General features: G+C 38.1%; 1 protein-coding gene across 5 annotated transcripts in view; it reads left to right on the plus strand.

The window, feature by feature from the left end:
- The window catches only part of Cdk14 (cyclin dependent kinase 14), a 511,316-nt gene that overhangs the window by 426,052 nt on the left and 71,784 nt on the right, over positions 1 to 13,480 (plus strand). For 4 of the 5 annotated variants that reach the window (XM_048339985.1, XM_048339983.1, XM_048339987.1 and 1 more), the window contains one exon: positions 6,230 to 6,373. In XM_048339985.1, coding sequence (XP_048195942.1) covers positions 6,230 to 6,345 — 116 coding nt within the window. In that variant the 3' untranslated portion in view covers positions 6,346 to 6,373. Of the gene's footprint in view, positions 1 to 6,229; positions 6,379 to 13,480 lie in introns of all 5 variants that reach the window. The other variant, XM_048339984.1, reaches the window with a different exon arrangement.

Consider the following 13,480-nt stretch of genomic DNA (forward strand, 5'->3'; position numbering starts at 1 on the left):
GAGAGATGGGCTTGTTTATATGTGCCCAACCATGAGATTATTTATCTGTGTATTCATCACATCTGTGTGTGTGTATGTGTGTGTGTGTGTGTTTGTGTGTGTCTATAAAAGAGAAGGAGGGAGCATGCAAAAGCCAGAGGGGGATTATGTGTATATATATTAGCAGAATCCTGCCATTCAATTGCTAGCTTACCAGACACAGGAAGAAAATGGATTCCTTTTTTGCTATCTCTCCTCTGCAGTCTGCAGCTGTGCATCTTTGTATTTGATTATGTGTGTGTCCAAAAAATGATCTGAGCATTCATAAAGGAAAAGGAAAACGTGATTTACATATTTAGTGCTTTCTTTATGCATATAGCTCTATTTTAACTGGCTGCAGTACACAGAGAGGGAAAAAATGATTCATTTCTGTTTGATTCTCAGAGACCATCTTGGTTGTAACAATAACCTTAAAGAGGGGCTGCTATGCAGTGAGCTGAAGAACAGAGTTGGCAACTGGCTAATGCACAGAATTGACATTCAGGAACGGAAGGCATATAGTTCACTTTAACTACACATTTTCTTGGTATTTGTATAGACAGCTCCTCTCTGGATCTTTTAAAACAAAATACATTCCTGGGTGGGTTTTCGTTTTGTTTTTACAAAAGTGCTCATATTTATACAGGCTTTTTCAATTATATTTAAAATATTTGGGGCTGGTTTATGGCTGGGAGGGTCTCAGCTTTCTTCCCAAGTGTGAAACAGAATTCTTGTGAAATTTTGCAAAACACTATTTCTGTCAGAATGTTTTTGTCCAATGGCATTAAAGCGTATTACAGATATTTCTTCTTGCCCTTTGCTGATTGCTTAAAAAAATGGCATACTGCCTATATGCATGAATATTTATATTATGTTTATTCATCCTTGTGTATACATCATTTACAGTTATTTCCTTTATCACTTGGATTTTAGACTTCCCAGCCCCCTGTTGCACTATTAGATTCTTCTTCACAATGCTATTGGATTTTCTTTGTTTTTATGTGTTTTTGGAACTAAATCTCATATAACAACTCCAATGGATTTTTTAAAAAAGCAGAATTGCATTTCTGCCCTAAATGGTTTTGTATCCTATGCATAATTCTAACTAATTTTCCCCAAAGTGACTACAGACAAGGGTTTGCTTAGCAAATGCTTATTAACATTTCCTAGTTTCTGATCCCATATTTTCTCTATGTTCTGCTCATTTCCTTTCCAAACTCTGCTCACTAACCATTATTGCAATGATCCACAGAAAACAAGCAAACAAACAAACAAAAAACAAAATTGAAATTCCTATGGAAAAAAAACAGGGAATTAGGGGCACCTCTTCCTGGAGTGAGGAAACAAATGATGCAAATAGGCTCATTAGTTTAACTCATCATACTTGGCACATGATTGTTTTCCCATGTAGTATAACTTATAGCTTGATAACACTCCTCCTTGGTGACATCTCAATCCCATCTGACTTGATGATTGAGTTTAAACCAGGATTTTGATGGTCTATGGATTCTGAATTCTGTAGTACTACTTCTCTGTTATTATGGACTTATTACCCACTTGCCACTTAGTTTATCAGCCAGTGGTTAAATCCAGTTTCTATCAGTGAGTAAATGCCTACACATTATCACTCAGCACCAGACTGCCAGCAGAGACAGCCTTGTCCCCATCATTAACAAGCACAATGTATGCAGAACACCAGAGGGGAATTAAAACCACAAAAAATACCTCAGGGTGGTATTTTTAATATGAGAATTTAATTTGTAATTTCACAGATTAAGAATTTTGGCTGCATTAATCCCTTTATCAGCTCACAGCAGGCTATTTGCAGAAGCATAACCATAAGGCGATATTCATTGGCAGAAACACGTCTTTGCATAACGTTAAACATCAGGAGCAGTGAAACCTTTTGAAGGGGGGAGAATAAAGATGAAAAAAAATCATTATATTTTTAAAGCAAGATTCTACTAAATGCCTCCAGTAACAATTTTGAGTTACAGAAATTCTATTTCTGTGTCTAGAAGATAATCATTATGAAGCATAAATCCAGTCTCAAGAAAAGGACCATCCTAGTGTTAAATACTACAGTCATTTCCATTTAGAACAACTGTGGCTATACTTGTAAACATGTTTACAAAACAAAGAATTGCCAGACTTCGGAGACATTAGGAATTAGTTCCTAAAAGTAACATGACTGCTTTTCTTGATGGCGTTGCTGGGTTAGGATTCTGTAAACTATTTTTAGAAACTCTTTAACATTCTTCAAATTAAATTTCATATTAGTGTAGAAGCTTGAAAAAAAATCTTTTTTGCTGCCTGGAAAATGGCAGCTCCAGTAGAGGCTGCAAGTCCTCAGGTGCCTGCCTTTTGTGGGGATTTAGAGGGAGCTCCAGTGGAGTGCTACAGAACCAGTGAGGGCATCCTCTTAGCCACCAAGTCCTAACACAGACTCACCCGTGCAAAGACTTCACTTACCTTAGTCAGGTTAGACTGAAATGATGAAATGCCACAGGGTGGGTGGCTTCAACATTTCTCACAGTTTGGGGATGGGAAATCCAAGATGAAGGTGCTAGCCGATGATATTTCTAGTGAGGGGCTCTCTGCCAGGCTGGTAAAAGGCCACCATGCTGTGTCTTCATAGGGAGAAGACAACATTTCTCTTTTCCTCTTCTTATAAGGCTACAAATCATGAAATCACCTTCTTCTTGACTTCATCTATACCTAATCTCCCATAAGTCTGGTCTTCAATACCCATGCATTGGGGGGAAGGAGGGGGGTGTTAGGGAATCAACATATGAATTTGAGGAGGGAGGGAAACAATTCAGTTCAGTCAATCTCATTCTCTATAATGACTCACAGCACTCTTTTTTTTTCTTTCTCTAAATAATATCCCCCAAATGAAAAACGCAGGCAGTAAGATCAGAAATAAAAACAAGTAAATTTTGAGCTCCAATCCTCTTGGCCTGCATTAATGTTATCAGATCCTGTGGGAAGAACATGACTGTTGTTGAAGCTTGGATACCACAGGTATCCATTCTGTGGTTTGATATAAAAATGAGGTGGTATACTTAGTCTAGACTGTTAACTGGTTTGGAACAATTTCTAAAATACATTATTTTAGTTTGGTGTGTGTGTGTGTGTGTGTGTGTGTGTGTGTGTGTGTGTGTATATATATATATATATGCATGCATGTCCTAGTGCTTGAACTCAGGGCCTGGGCACTGTCCCTGAGCTTTTTTGCTCAACTCTGGTGTTCCACTACTTGAGCCAAAACTCCAGCTCTTTTTTTTGTGTGTGCGTGTGTGTGATTAATTGGAGTGTCTCATGGACTTTGTTTCCCTGTCTGGCTTTGAACCTTGATCCTCAGATCTCAGTCTCCTGAGCAGCTAGGATTAAAGGCATGAGCCACTATCACCTGGCATATTTCTCAAAACCTCATCAGGTTACTCTTTGAGTTTTTCTGTTAACTGGTAGGTGCTATGCCCAGCCAACACCACCAGAGACACAGTCAGAGGAGAAGCTTCAAGGGATCCATCCATCTGACCAGGTCCCTCAGGGAAGTTTTCAGGGTGTGGCTTCTATGAGACAACCACAATGTGAAAGTTCAAGAGTTTTAGTACACTTCCATGACTGTCTCCAATTTCAGGGAACACAGGCAGAAAGAGGGACCCATGGGCAAATGCTATTAAGGAGTCCATAGCATCATTCACCCTCATTTTCTTGTCATTTGTAATTGGTGGGTTTAGAGCAAGCAGGCACAAGTATTCAGAAGTCACTATGACTGTGAGATTGCCACTGCAGTCTATGGGCAGAGTCCACTCAAGATGTGGGGAGGGTCATTAGGGCCAATCAAGCAGGCTGTGTCTAGATATCCCATAGAGAAGTAGGATTTACTACACAGAGGACTGAAACCAGAAAGTGGTAAAATTGGGAACTCAAAGGTGACTGAACTCTGAGGAAATCTGACTTACATTCAGAATAGATGCTGAAGCACATTAAGCATTTATTCCAGTCACATTATGCCAAAACTAAGAAGTACTGATATGTCACTAAAATAGGAATTACCAATGTATCAAACAAGAATAATGACTAAGTTACCCTTAGATCTGGCAGCTGAAAGTTGGCCAATTCTGGAGGCACCCCATCATTCTCCCTCTTTCCTGAAACCCACAACAGCCTTGCCCCATTCCTACACAAAGATTTAATTGCAGGGAAGTAAAGGGAGGGAGGGCTGATTGAAAAGAATCCATTGCTTTTCCCCAATACACCATAGGGCATTCTCCTGTGTATACCATCAAGTTACATAAATAATTGAAGCCGAACTATCCTTGTCAAAGTAAATGAACAAAAATACACTACAGAGTCCTTGGTTTTATTACACTAATTTGCTAACTCACAAAACTCAAATCCAGTAAAAGGAGGTCAACAAATTGGGAACTGGGAGACAAACCTCCTGTCTTCTAGCTTCAGCCCCATTGTTACCTAGGAAGACAACTCTAGACCAGTGCCTGAGTTTAAGTGAGATGGACATAGAAGTCCCTAAGGACCTTTCCGTATCTAACTTTTGCAGTTTTTTTTTCACATAGTACATTGTTCTAAAACAACGTGATATCATTATGTGTCTTCATGACATCGTTTTGACAAAATAAGCACAACTATTAAATACATCTACCCCCTCCAATTCCTTTTTAATCATGTGTTTGAAACCACAACTCCTGAACTACTGTCTTTAAAATCTTTATCCTTTGGTCTTTTCCCAGCCTTCATCTTGCCTATCAACAGAATTTAGTATAATTGGTCACCAGTTTCTCCTAGTAATACCTGGTTTCCAGCCAGGATTCTCATGGGTTTCCTTTTGCTCCCTAAACTCTCATTCCCAGATCCCATTGCTGATCTTTTGTCATGTCATATTTCTCATTGTTAGAGTATCCCTAGGTTGTAATCTTCTTTATTCACTTCCTGGAGACCTCACCCAAGTCTCGGGAATTTTTAAATCTGAAGATACAATTAGACATTAAATCCAAAGGTTGAAATACCATCTAAACACAGGTAGCTTCTAAAGTTCTTTCTCCTCTGACTCTACCCACTTGGTCATCTAGTGATCATCACAAGCTTAGTTTTACCAAAACTATACTCCTACTCTTCCCCAACTCAATTTGCTTCCTCTGTACTCTTTGTGAATGAATAATACCACCATTCTAGTTGACAGAGGCCATCCTTCACTCTTCTTGTCACATTCCATAGGTGCTACTTTTAAGATATATCCAGAATCTCATCAGTCCTCGCTTCACTGATGTTACCTGCCCCAAGTCACTACCATCTTTGTGTTTTCATAGTAATTTCCTAAGCAGTTTACCTGCTTCTTGCACTTCTACAGTTAGTTCTGGTGGTTTTCTCTTAACATTTTGTTCTTGTATTCCCTCTGGATATGTAAGGTTTGATCTCCCACTCCTTTGAGTCTCTGCTCTGCTCTTTTTTTTTTTTTTTTTTTTTGGCCAGTCCTGGGCCTTGGACTCAGGGCCTGAGCACTGTCCCTGGCTTCTTCCCGCTCAAGGCTAGCACTCTGCCACGTGAGCCACAGCGCGGCTTCTGGCCGTTTTCTGTATATGTGGTGCTGGGGAATCGAACCTAGGGCCTCGTGTATCCGAGGCAGGCACTCTTGCCACTAGGCTATATCCCCAGCCCTGCTCTGCTCTTTTTTAATCAAGGAAGCCTTCCTTGATCTCCTTCTACCCAAAGCTACCATTTTCCCCTCACCTGTTTTATTTTTCTCCAGAACATTCACCAGTATTTGTATGTCTCTTTGGTTGTATACTATATATTTTGCCTAGCCAGAATCTACAAAAGTCAGAATTTTCTTTAATTCTGATTTGTTCATGGTAGGATTCTGCAACTCTAGAAAAGCATGGGACTCAATAAATGTTTCTCAAGTGAATGAATAAAGGAAAAGGAACAGAAATCCAAGAGGTCTGTAAATGACCATCTGAGCTGTGGTTGCAAGGGAAAAGTAGTCTCCCCGTGTGTGTGTGTGTGTGTGTGTGTGTGTGTGTGTGTGTGTGTGTGTGTATGCTTGAAGCTCCTTCATATTTCAAAGAGATGAATATACTATGATATTCTATTTGTGGGTGTCCACAGCTGCTTCTCAATTACAATTTTTTAAAAAGATTACAAACATCATAAATACACAAATGAAAACTCTTCATTTTCTCCCCAGTGTCTTCTATTTTTACGGTCCCAAATGTGAAATTGCAACCAGAAACTGGAGAGAGCTTGCGTGCCTTTGGGAAAAACAATAGTTATGGCAAAAGTCTATCAAACAGCAAGCACTGAGGAGCACAGCATTCTCAAGAGAGCACAGGTAAGGTGACCTACTTTGCTTGCAAAGTAATACTTAATAGATAGATACTGAGCAGATCTAGCAAATTAAATATTTCAGACACATTTTCCCCTGAAACTCTTTTTGTGTCTCATGGACTTATTTTTGCATTTATCAGGCATTCTATTGAGATAAGAATATAAGTCATCTCTATAATCTCAGGCACCTGTCAGATTCTCAGCAAAATGATATTAATCTTGACCTTCAGTTGTATATTCACAAGCAAACCTCTTGTGACATAAGCAAATCATCTTAACTGTTCATGTATTCGTCATTAAGGTTACCAAAAGTGACGCTTCATATATTATCTAAGCCACACACCTGATTTGTTTCTGCTTTGTTGTTTTCATTTTCAGAATTGAGAGATCTCACATAAAAATCTAGATTTCTCACTTTTAAAAAAATTCAGTAATTTTGGCAGCACTGCTTCTCCATTCCAACCTGAGATTTTGTGTGTAACTGAATCCTGACTGCCTCCTTTGTAGTCCCCCCCCCCCCACATTTAACTCCACTTCCATCTGGGCCACAGCACCCATTTCTGATTCCTGGCTGGCCCCTGATAACAGATTTTATTATAAAGAAGCATCTCTTTTCCACTGTTCAATTCTTTTACCTCTCATTTTATATAGAGGAAATATAATCTACATGTGGTCATATGTAGCCATGTCAGCCAATCCTCAGCGACAAACATGAGATGGCAACTTCTGAAAACACTGTGTCTTTCTTGATTTCCAGATGGAAATGTCTACTTTCCATTTTTGAGTAATATATAATATATAATTTGTTTACTTGTATATATATGAAATGTTTTGTTTCCCTTTGTAATATGGTATTTTGAAGCAAATACAGATGATGTTCCCTTTCTGGGAAGGCTTTTACATGCTGGTTTATGTAGAGAAGGGCGAACCTGTTCCTTCTTCTTGAGGATATTCAGTAATTAAGTGTTGAAGTGAATTAGAGAGTGTACAGAATTACAGGAGCTGCTCTCCTTTCTCCTAACTTGAAATATGTTAAGAAGCTAAATGGCCAGTATGGCAAAGATAGCAAATTCAGTTGTGCACATTGTCTTTAGGGAGATCTGTCAGTAACTTGAGCTATTTCAGGACTTAGACTTTTGTATTCTCAGCATGGAGTCCAGCTTGGCCTCATAGGGAAATAGCAGTGATTTATGAGTGATTTGGAGAAAAATAATTCTTAGATAAAATATAAAGTGTGAATGCCAGCCAAATGTTAGGTTTAAGCTTGCGAATCTACAGATAAGAGTGAGTTCTTCTACTTTTGGGGGTTCTTCAGCCCTGATGGATATGAAATTACCTGGGAACACAAATATGCTCTTACCTTGAGCTGTCTGACAGAGTGGAGCCAATTTCTGACCACTTACCTCCTGGTGAGTGGCTTTGATTCATGAGGGTTGTGGCTATGTTTATAAAAGTATTTTACTTCCTTCTATTATCATACTGAGGTCCTTAGCTTGATAAATCCCTGAGCAAATCCAGTAGAATAATAACAGAAATGAGACTTGTTTGTGTTACTGCCTTATGCACCACACACACACACACACACACTCCACACACATACACATACATGCGCATGTGCATGTGTCTTCACTTTAATCACAGGGTCATGTCTTTTCTTTTTGACTCTTCTCAGATCTCCTTACTTGTGCCTGGCCAGTCATATCTGATAAAGTGTGTCAGGTCAGCTCATCCTTGTAAAATTAACTCAAGCTGACTTGACAGAGGATTGCACAGAAAGTTTCAAAATAATGACTAATTTAAAAGGTTTTTTTTGGGGGGTGGTGTTCTATGGGGCTTGAACTCTGGGCCTGGGCCCTGTCTTTGAGCTTTCTTCCTCAAAGCTAGTGCTCTACCACTTTCAACCACAGCTTCACTTCTGGTTTTCTGGTGGTTAATTAGAGATAAGAGCCTCATGGACTTTCCTGCCTGGCTGGCTTTGAACTGTGATCCTCAGATCTCAGCCTTGTGAGTAGCTAGGATTACAGGCATGAGCCACCAGCACCTGGCTTAAACGATATTTTTTTTAAATTTTTATTGTCAAACTGATGTGCAGAGAGGTTACAGTTTCATACGTTAGGCATTGAATACATTTCTTGTACTGTTTGTTACCTCCTCCCTCATTCCCCCCTCTACCCACCCCCTTTCCCTTTCCCCCCATGAGTTGTTCAGTTCATTTACACCAAACAGTTTTGCAAGTATTGCTTTTGTAGTCATTTGTCTTTTTTACCCTGTGTCTCTCGATTTTGGTATTCCCTTTCAGTTTCCTAGTTCTAATACGAGTATACACGGTTTCCAATGTTCTCAGATATGAAACAGATAGTGCAGGTACACCAAAGGAAGGAAATACAAGAAGATCATCAATTATAGAAGCTACGGTTACACATAGCACGTTGAAAATAGTTACAACAGAATGGATCAGGAAAATGTGGTACATATACACAATGGAATTTTATGCCTCTATCAGAAAGAATGGCATTGCCCCATTCGTAAGGAAATGGAAGGACTTGGAAAAAATTATACTACGTGAAGTGAGCCAGACCCAAAGAAACATGGACTCTATGGTCTTCCTCATAGAGAATAATTAGCACAGGTTTAGGCTAGTCACAGCAGAGGATCACAAGAGCCCAATAGCTATACCCTTATGAACACATAAGATGATGCTAAGTAAAATGAACTCCATGTTATGGAAACAATTGTTAAACGATATTTTTAAATGATCAGAACAGCAAAGATCTGTGTTTGAAAACCTTTACAAAGAAACATGGACTCTATGGTCTCCCTTATAGGGAATAATTAGCACATATCTTGGCAAGTCACAGCAGAGGATCACAGGAACCCAATAGCTATACCCTTACGAACACATAAGATAATGCTAAGTGAAATGAACTCCATGTTATGGAAACGATTGTTATATCACAGTTGTAACTACTTTCAACGTGCCATATGTAGCCTCTATTATTGATGATCTTCTTGTATCACCTTCCTGTGGTTGTACCTACACTTTGACTGTATCTTATCTGAGTATATTGGAAACCGGGTATACTGGTATTAGAACTAGGAAATGGGAAGCGAATACCAAAATCGAGAGACACAGGGTAAAAAAAGACAAACAATTACAAAAGCAATACTTGCAAAACTGTTTGGTGTAAGTGAACTGAACAACTCATGGGGGGAGGGAAAGAGGGAGGGGGGAGGGAGAAATGAGGGACGAGGTAACAAACAGTACAAGAAATGTATCCAATGCCTAATGTAGGAAACTGTAACCTCTCTGTAATTCAGTTTGATAATAAAAATATATATATATTAAAAAAGAAAACCTTTACAAAAATTCATTTTCTGTGCAGTATATTTTTAAGCTAGAGCTAAGTAGAAGCTTTTTCTCTAGCATCATTTGATCACAATAGACATTATTTTCTCTATAGAGTTTTGCCTTTTTTTTCATATCAACTTTCAAGGCTTTAATATTATTGCTGTCCCAATCCAAATGCCTCAGTTGGATTTAAGATGATGCTTAGGAAACATGTCCATGTTTCCTTTTCAGGAAAGCTGGATCCTGACACAGTTCTCCCAGTCAACAGAGAAAGATCCCTTTATTTTTCTTCTCTTTGTATACTTTAAAAAAAAATTTAATCAAATGAGGTCATCTCAGAGAGCAAATAATATAGCCTAATTATTGGCCCCATATATCATATGGAACAACCTTAGTCTGACCAATAGCTACATATCAAGTTTCAGATCTTATACAGCAAAATCTCTACCCAAATAAGGTATCCTTAGAGGACAGCATGTATTTCCCTAGACTTTGATTTCCTTATTATTGCTGAATCCATTAACTGTTTAGAGGAGACTGTGACATCTTAAATTTCCCTTGAACATCCTAGCTCTTTGTAAAGCCCAGAGAAATAGGGAAGGAGAGGGAAGAGAGAGAAACTGGGCAGAAGCTCAGAAGCTCAGTGGGGCTAGCATTTTAACTACCTCTTGGCACAGTGTGCCAAGGGTGGAAACTGCATTGTGTCACTGTGTCTTTGATGGATACTAGGCAGAGCACAATATTTCAAGTACTGATATTTCTCCCCCACCTCAGTGCCACATTATTTCTTTGCTTGCATACTAAGGTCACTTCAATTATTTAGTTAATAATGCTGGATTTGCATAAATTGGCCTTAGCTGAAAAGCTAATGAGATGCATTTTGCTTTGTAGCAGAAAGCAATTTTGGTTTTAGAATCTTGTAACAAAATTAAATGTAAAATACTACCACCTAAGTTAAAAGATGAAGTCCCTGCCAAAAATCCTGAGCTTTATACATTTTATTGTCCTTAAAGATAGTGGTAGACTAAAGATCTCATAGATTGTGCCCACTCATTTGATCAACATTGAAGGGCAAGATTTTCTAAGTTTGAGAAAGTCTTAAATATCCATTGGTATTTTCCCCAAATGAAAAGATTAGAAGATATACTGAATATACTACATTCCTTAGTATCACTTATATTTGCTTCAGATGATATCCAATGTGTCCCTATGTTGAACTTAATTTTCCAGTCATTCTAAAGTGGCTGCTGTTTACTTCTCCTTTTACTGAATGGCTGCTACTTTTTTGGACATCTGTTTTATTATGTTTCTGAAATAGTATGTGTTCTTTATGAAACATGTCGATGAATCAGCTGGTTTTCAGCTCCCATTCAATTCATAGTACATTTATAAATGTCTGTCTAATGAATGAAACGATGTTGTTTGGTTCAAGTGCAAGAGGTCAGATGTGTGCACACAGTGTTGATCTTCTCCTTGCATGTTAGCATATTCTCTTGGCCTGCCCTCATTATTTAAGAATCATGACAATGGAAAATGGCTAAACACTTTATGCTTGTCTTGGCCATTAAATGATTTCCTAGAATTCCACTTAGGTAAAGAGATTATAATGTATTTGTTATATTTATTTAATGTATTGATTGCTCAAGAAATCTTAATTAAATGACATCAAGTTTTAACGACCAGATTCTTGACAAAACCCAGCATACTGCTGCTTCAGACTTGAGCAGTGCCAACTAGAGTATGAGACTTATGCTAGATTTTTCAAATGCATTTTCTGGGGCCCATGAATCTGCATTTTTAAGAAATCCAAGAGGACCCTGTAGCAGGTGGCTTTTGAACCACAGATAGTGAAATCTGAAGTACATTTGCATAATTACATATTTAAGAAGTAAAATGATTAAATTTTTCAGATTAGAATAGGGTAAAGACAAACTAGGAAAATAATCAGTGCTCTGTCATATAAAGTAAAACAATTCTGTTGCTCCTTCCCCTTTCCCTTTTTCACTTCATTCCTTTCTTCCTTCCTTCCTTTGGTTCTTCCTTTATTTTATTCGTTGCTTTGCTTTAAGAGAGAACAGTATCATGCTGTCCAATATGGTAGCAATACGTACCTATTGTAATCCTTAATGTAATCCTTAATTAGTGTAAATTAAGTTAAAAGTTCCTGCCCACAGTTGCATCACTATATTTCAAGTGTTCAATAGCTGTATGTGGTACCAACTACACTGCCAAATAGCTTAGGTAGACGACACAAAGTGTTCTACTGTATAATGCTAATGAAGAATATTTCTCCTACTTGCCTTTGTCCGTCTACTTCTGGGACTGTCTGCTACTGAGCTTTTTCTCTTCAGTCCAAACCCTCCTCAAGAATGCCTCTGTTTGGTTTAGACAGTAACAGGAAGTAGAGAGAGAGGCTTCTGGATCCTGCCACTCAAAAGGAACTACTGGCCAGGTCAGGTCTAGGTCAGGTTCCAAGCCGATTCAGTCAGCTTCTATGGGATCTGGGTAGCCATCCTATGCAAAAGATCTTCTCAAAAGAGAGCTCCTGCTTAGCCATCTCAAGCCTCTGTGTGGCATAGTGTAGCTGCAAAGCACTTGGTCTGGCTTGTGTACTATGAAGTCCAAATCAGGTAAGTACAGAGGGAAACCCTAGTGTTGATAGCATATCAACACTTAGTATGTGACACTTGTGAGATCTTCTCTGGATGATATCTATGGCCACTGACTAACATTGTTTTGTTTTAAGGTCATGACAATTTTCTCAACTACAGATACCAAAGAAGACAATGCTCATTAGAACATAATATGGTATAAAACTTCATGTTAGTTCTAGGTTTCTTTCAGTAGCTACAAGATTTCTTTTTAGTTTATTTGTTTGGTGTTTTCTTTTGTCTTGTCTTTACAACTGTTATTTTCTATATGATCCTATCGAACAAGCACAGTTTTATTACCTCTGTTGCCCCATGTATTTGATACTGCCAGTAAAGGAGAAACAATTGAACTGTTCTTCACAGGTTTTCTCTGAAAAGAAAATCCCTGGTTATTGTCAGTGTTCCTGTAGTATAACATATTGAAAAATACATCTTATTTGGATAATTGACATACTTTAAGCCCTAACTGCATGACATATACTATGAACCCTAGGTGGAGAAGAGGCTAGAATATAGTTGTTTCTTATCTACTTCTATCTCCCTTTATATCCTTTGTGCCAAAGGATCTCTTATCTCCTTCAAATTCTAATTCAACAAGGCCACAAAAGGCTGTACCCTCTCTCCCTTTGCCTCTTCACTCCTTTTTGGAGTTACATCTTTTCTGTACTCTGCACTGTCACTGCCCCTGTCCCCAACTCTATGAATGAGAGTAGAAGACTCAGACCTTCATTAGACATCTGATCTGTGTAATTATGTAGTAGGATTGTCAGAAAGCACAGTGAAAATAAAGTTACATCCTGCTTTACCCAGAGGACATTGGTAAAGTACTTAGGACTTTTTTTTAATATATTAACATGAACTTAGATCTATAGAGAAGTTTCAGGAATAGTGTAAAGAATCCTGATAACATTCAGTCACTTTCCTTAAATGTTCACATTTTATATTTGTTACTTTTGCTTTATCATAGTCATCTTTTTATTTTCTCCCCAATCCTCTCACATACAAATATATGTATATATACACAAAGTTTTTCAAAATTATATATATACATATATATTTCACATGCTGGGTTTTTAAAATTTGATTTATTTATTGTCAAAGTGATGTTCAT

Source organism: Perognathus longimembris, chromosome 2, assembly GCF_023159225.1.
Source record: "Perognathus longimembris pacificus isolate PPM17 chromosome 2, ASM2315922v1, whole genome shotgun sequence".
NCBI lineage: Eukaryota > Metazoa > Chordata > Mammalia > Rodentia > Heteromyidae > Perognathus > Perognathus longimembris.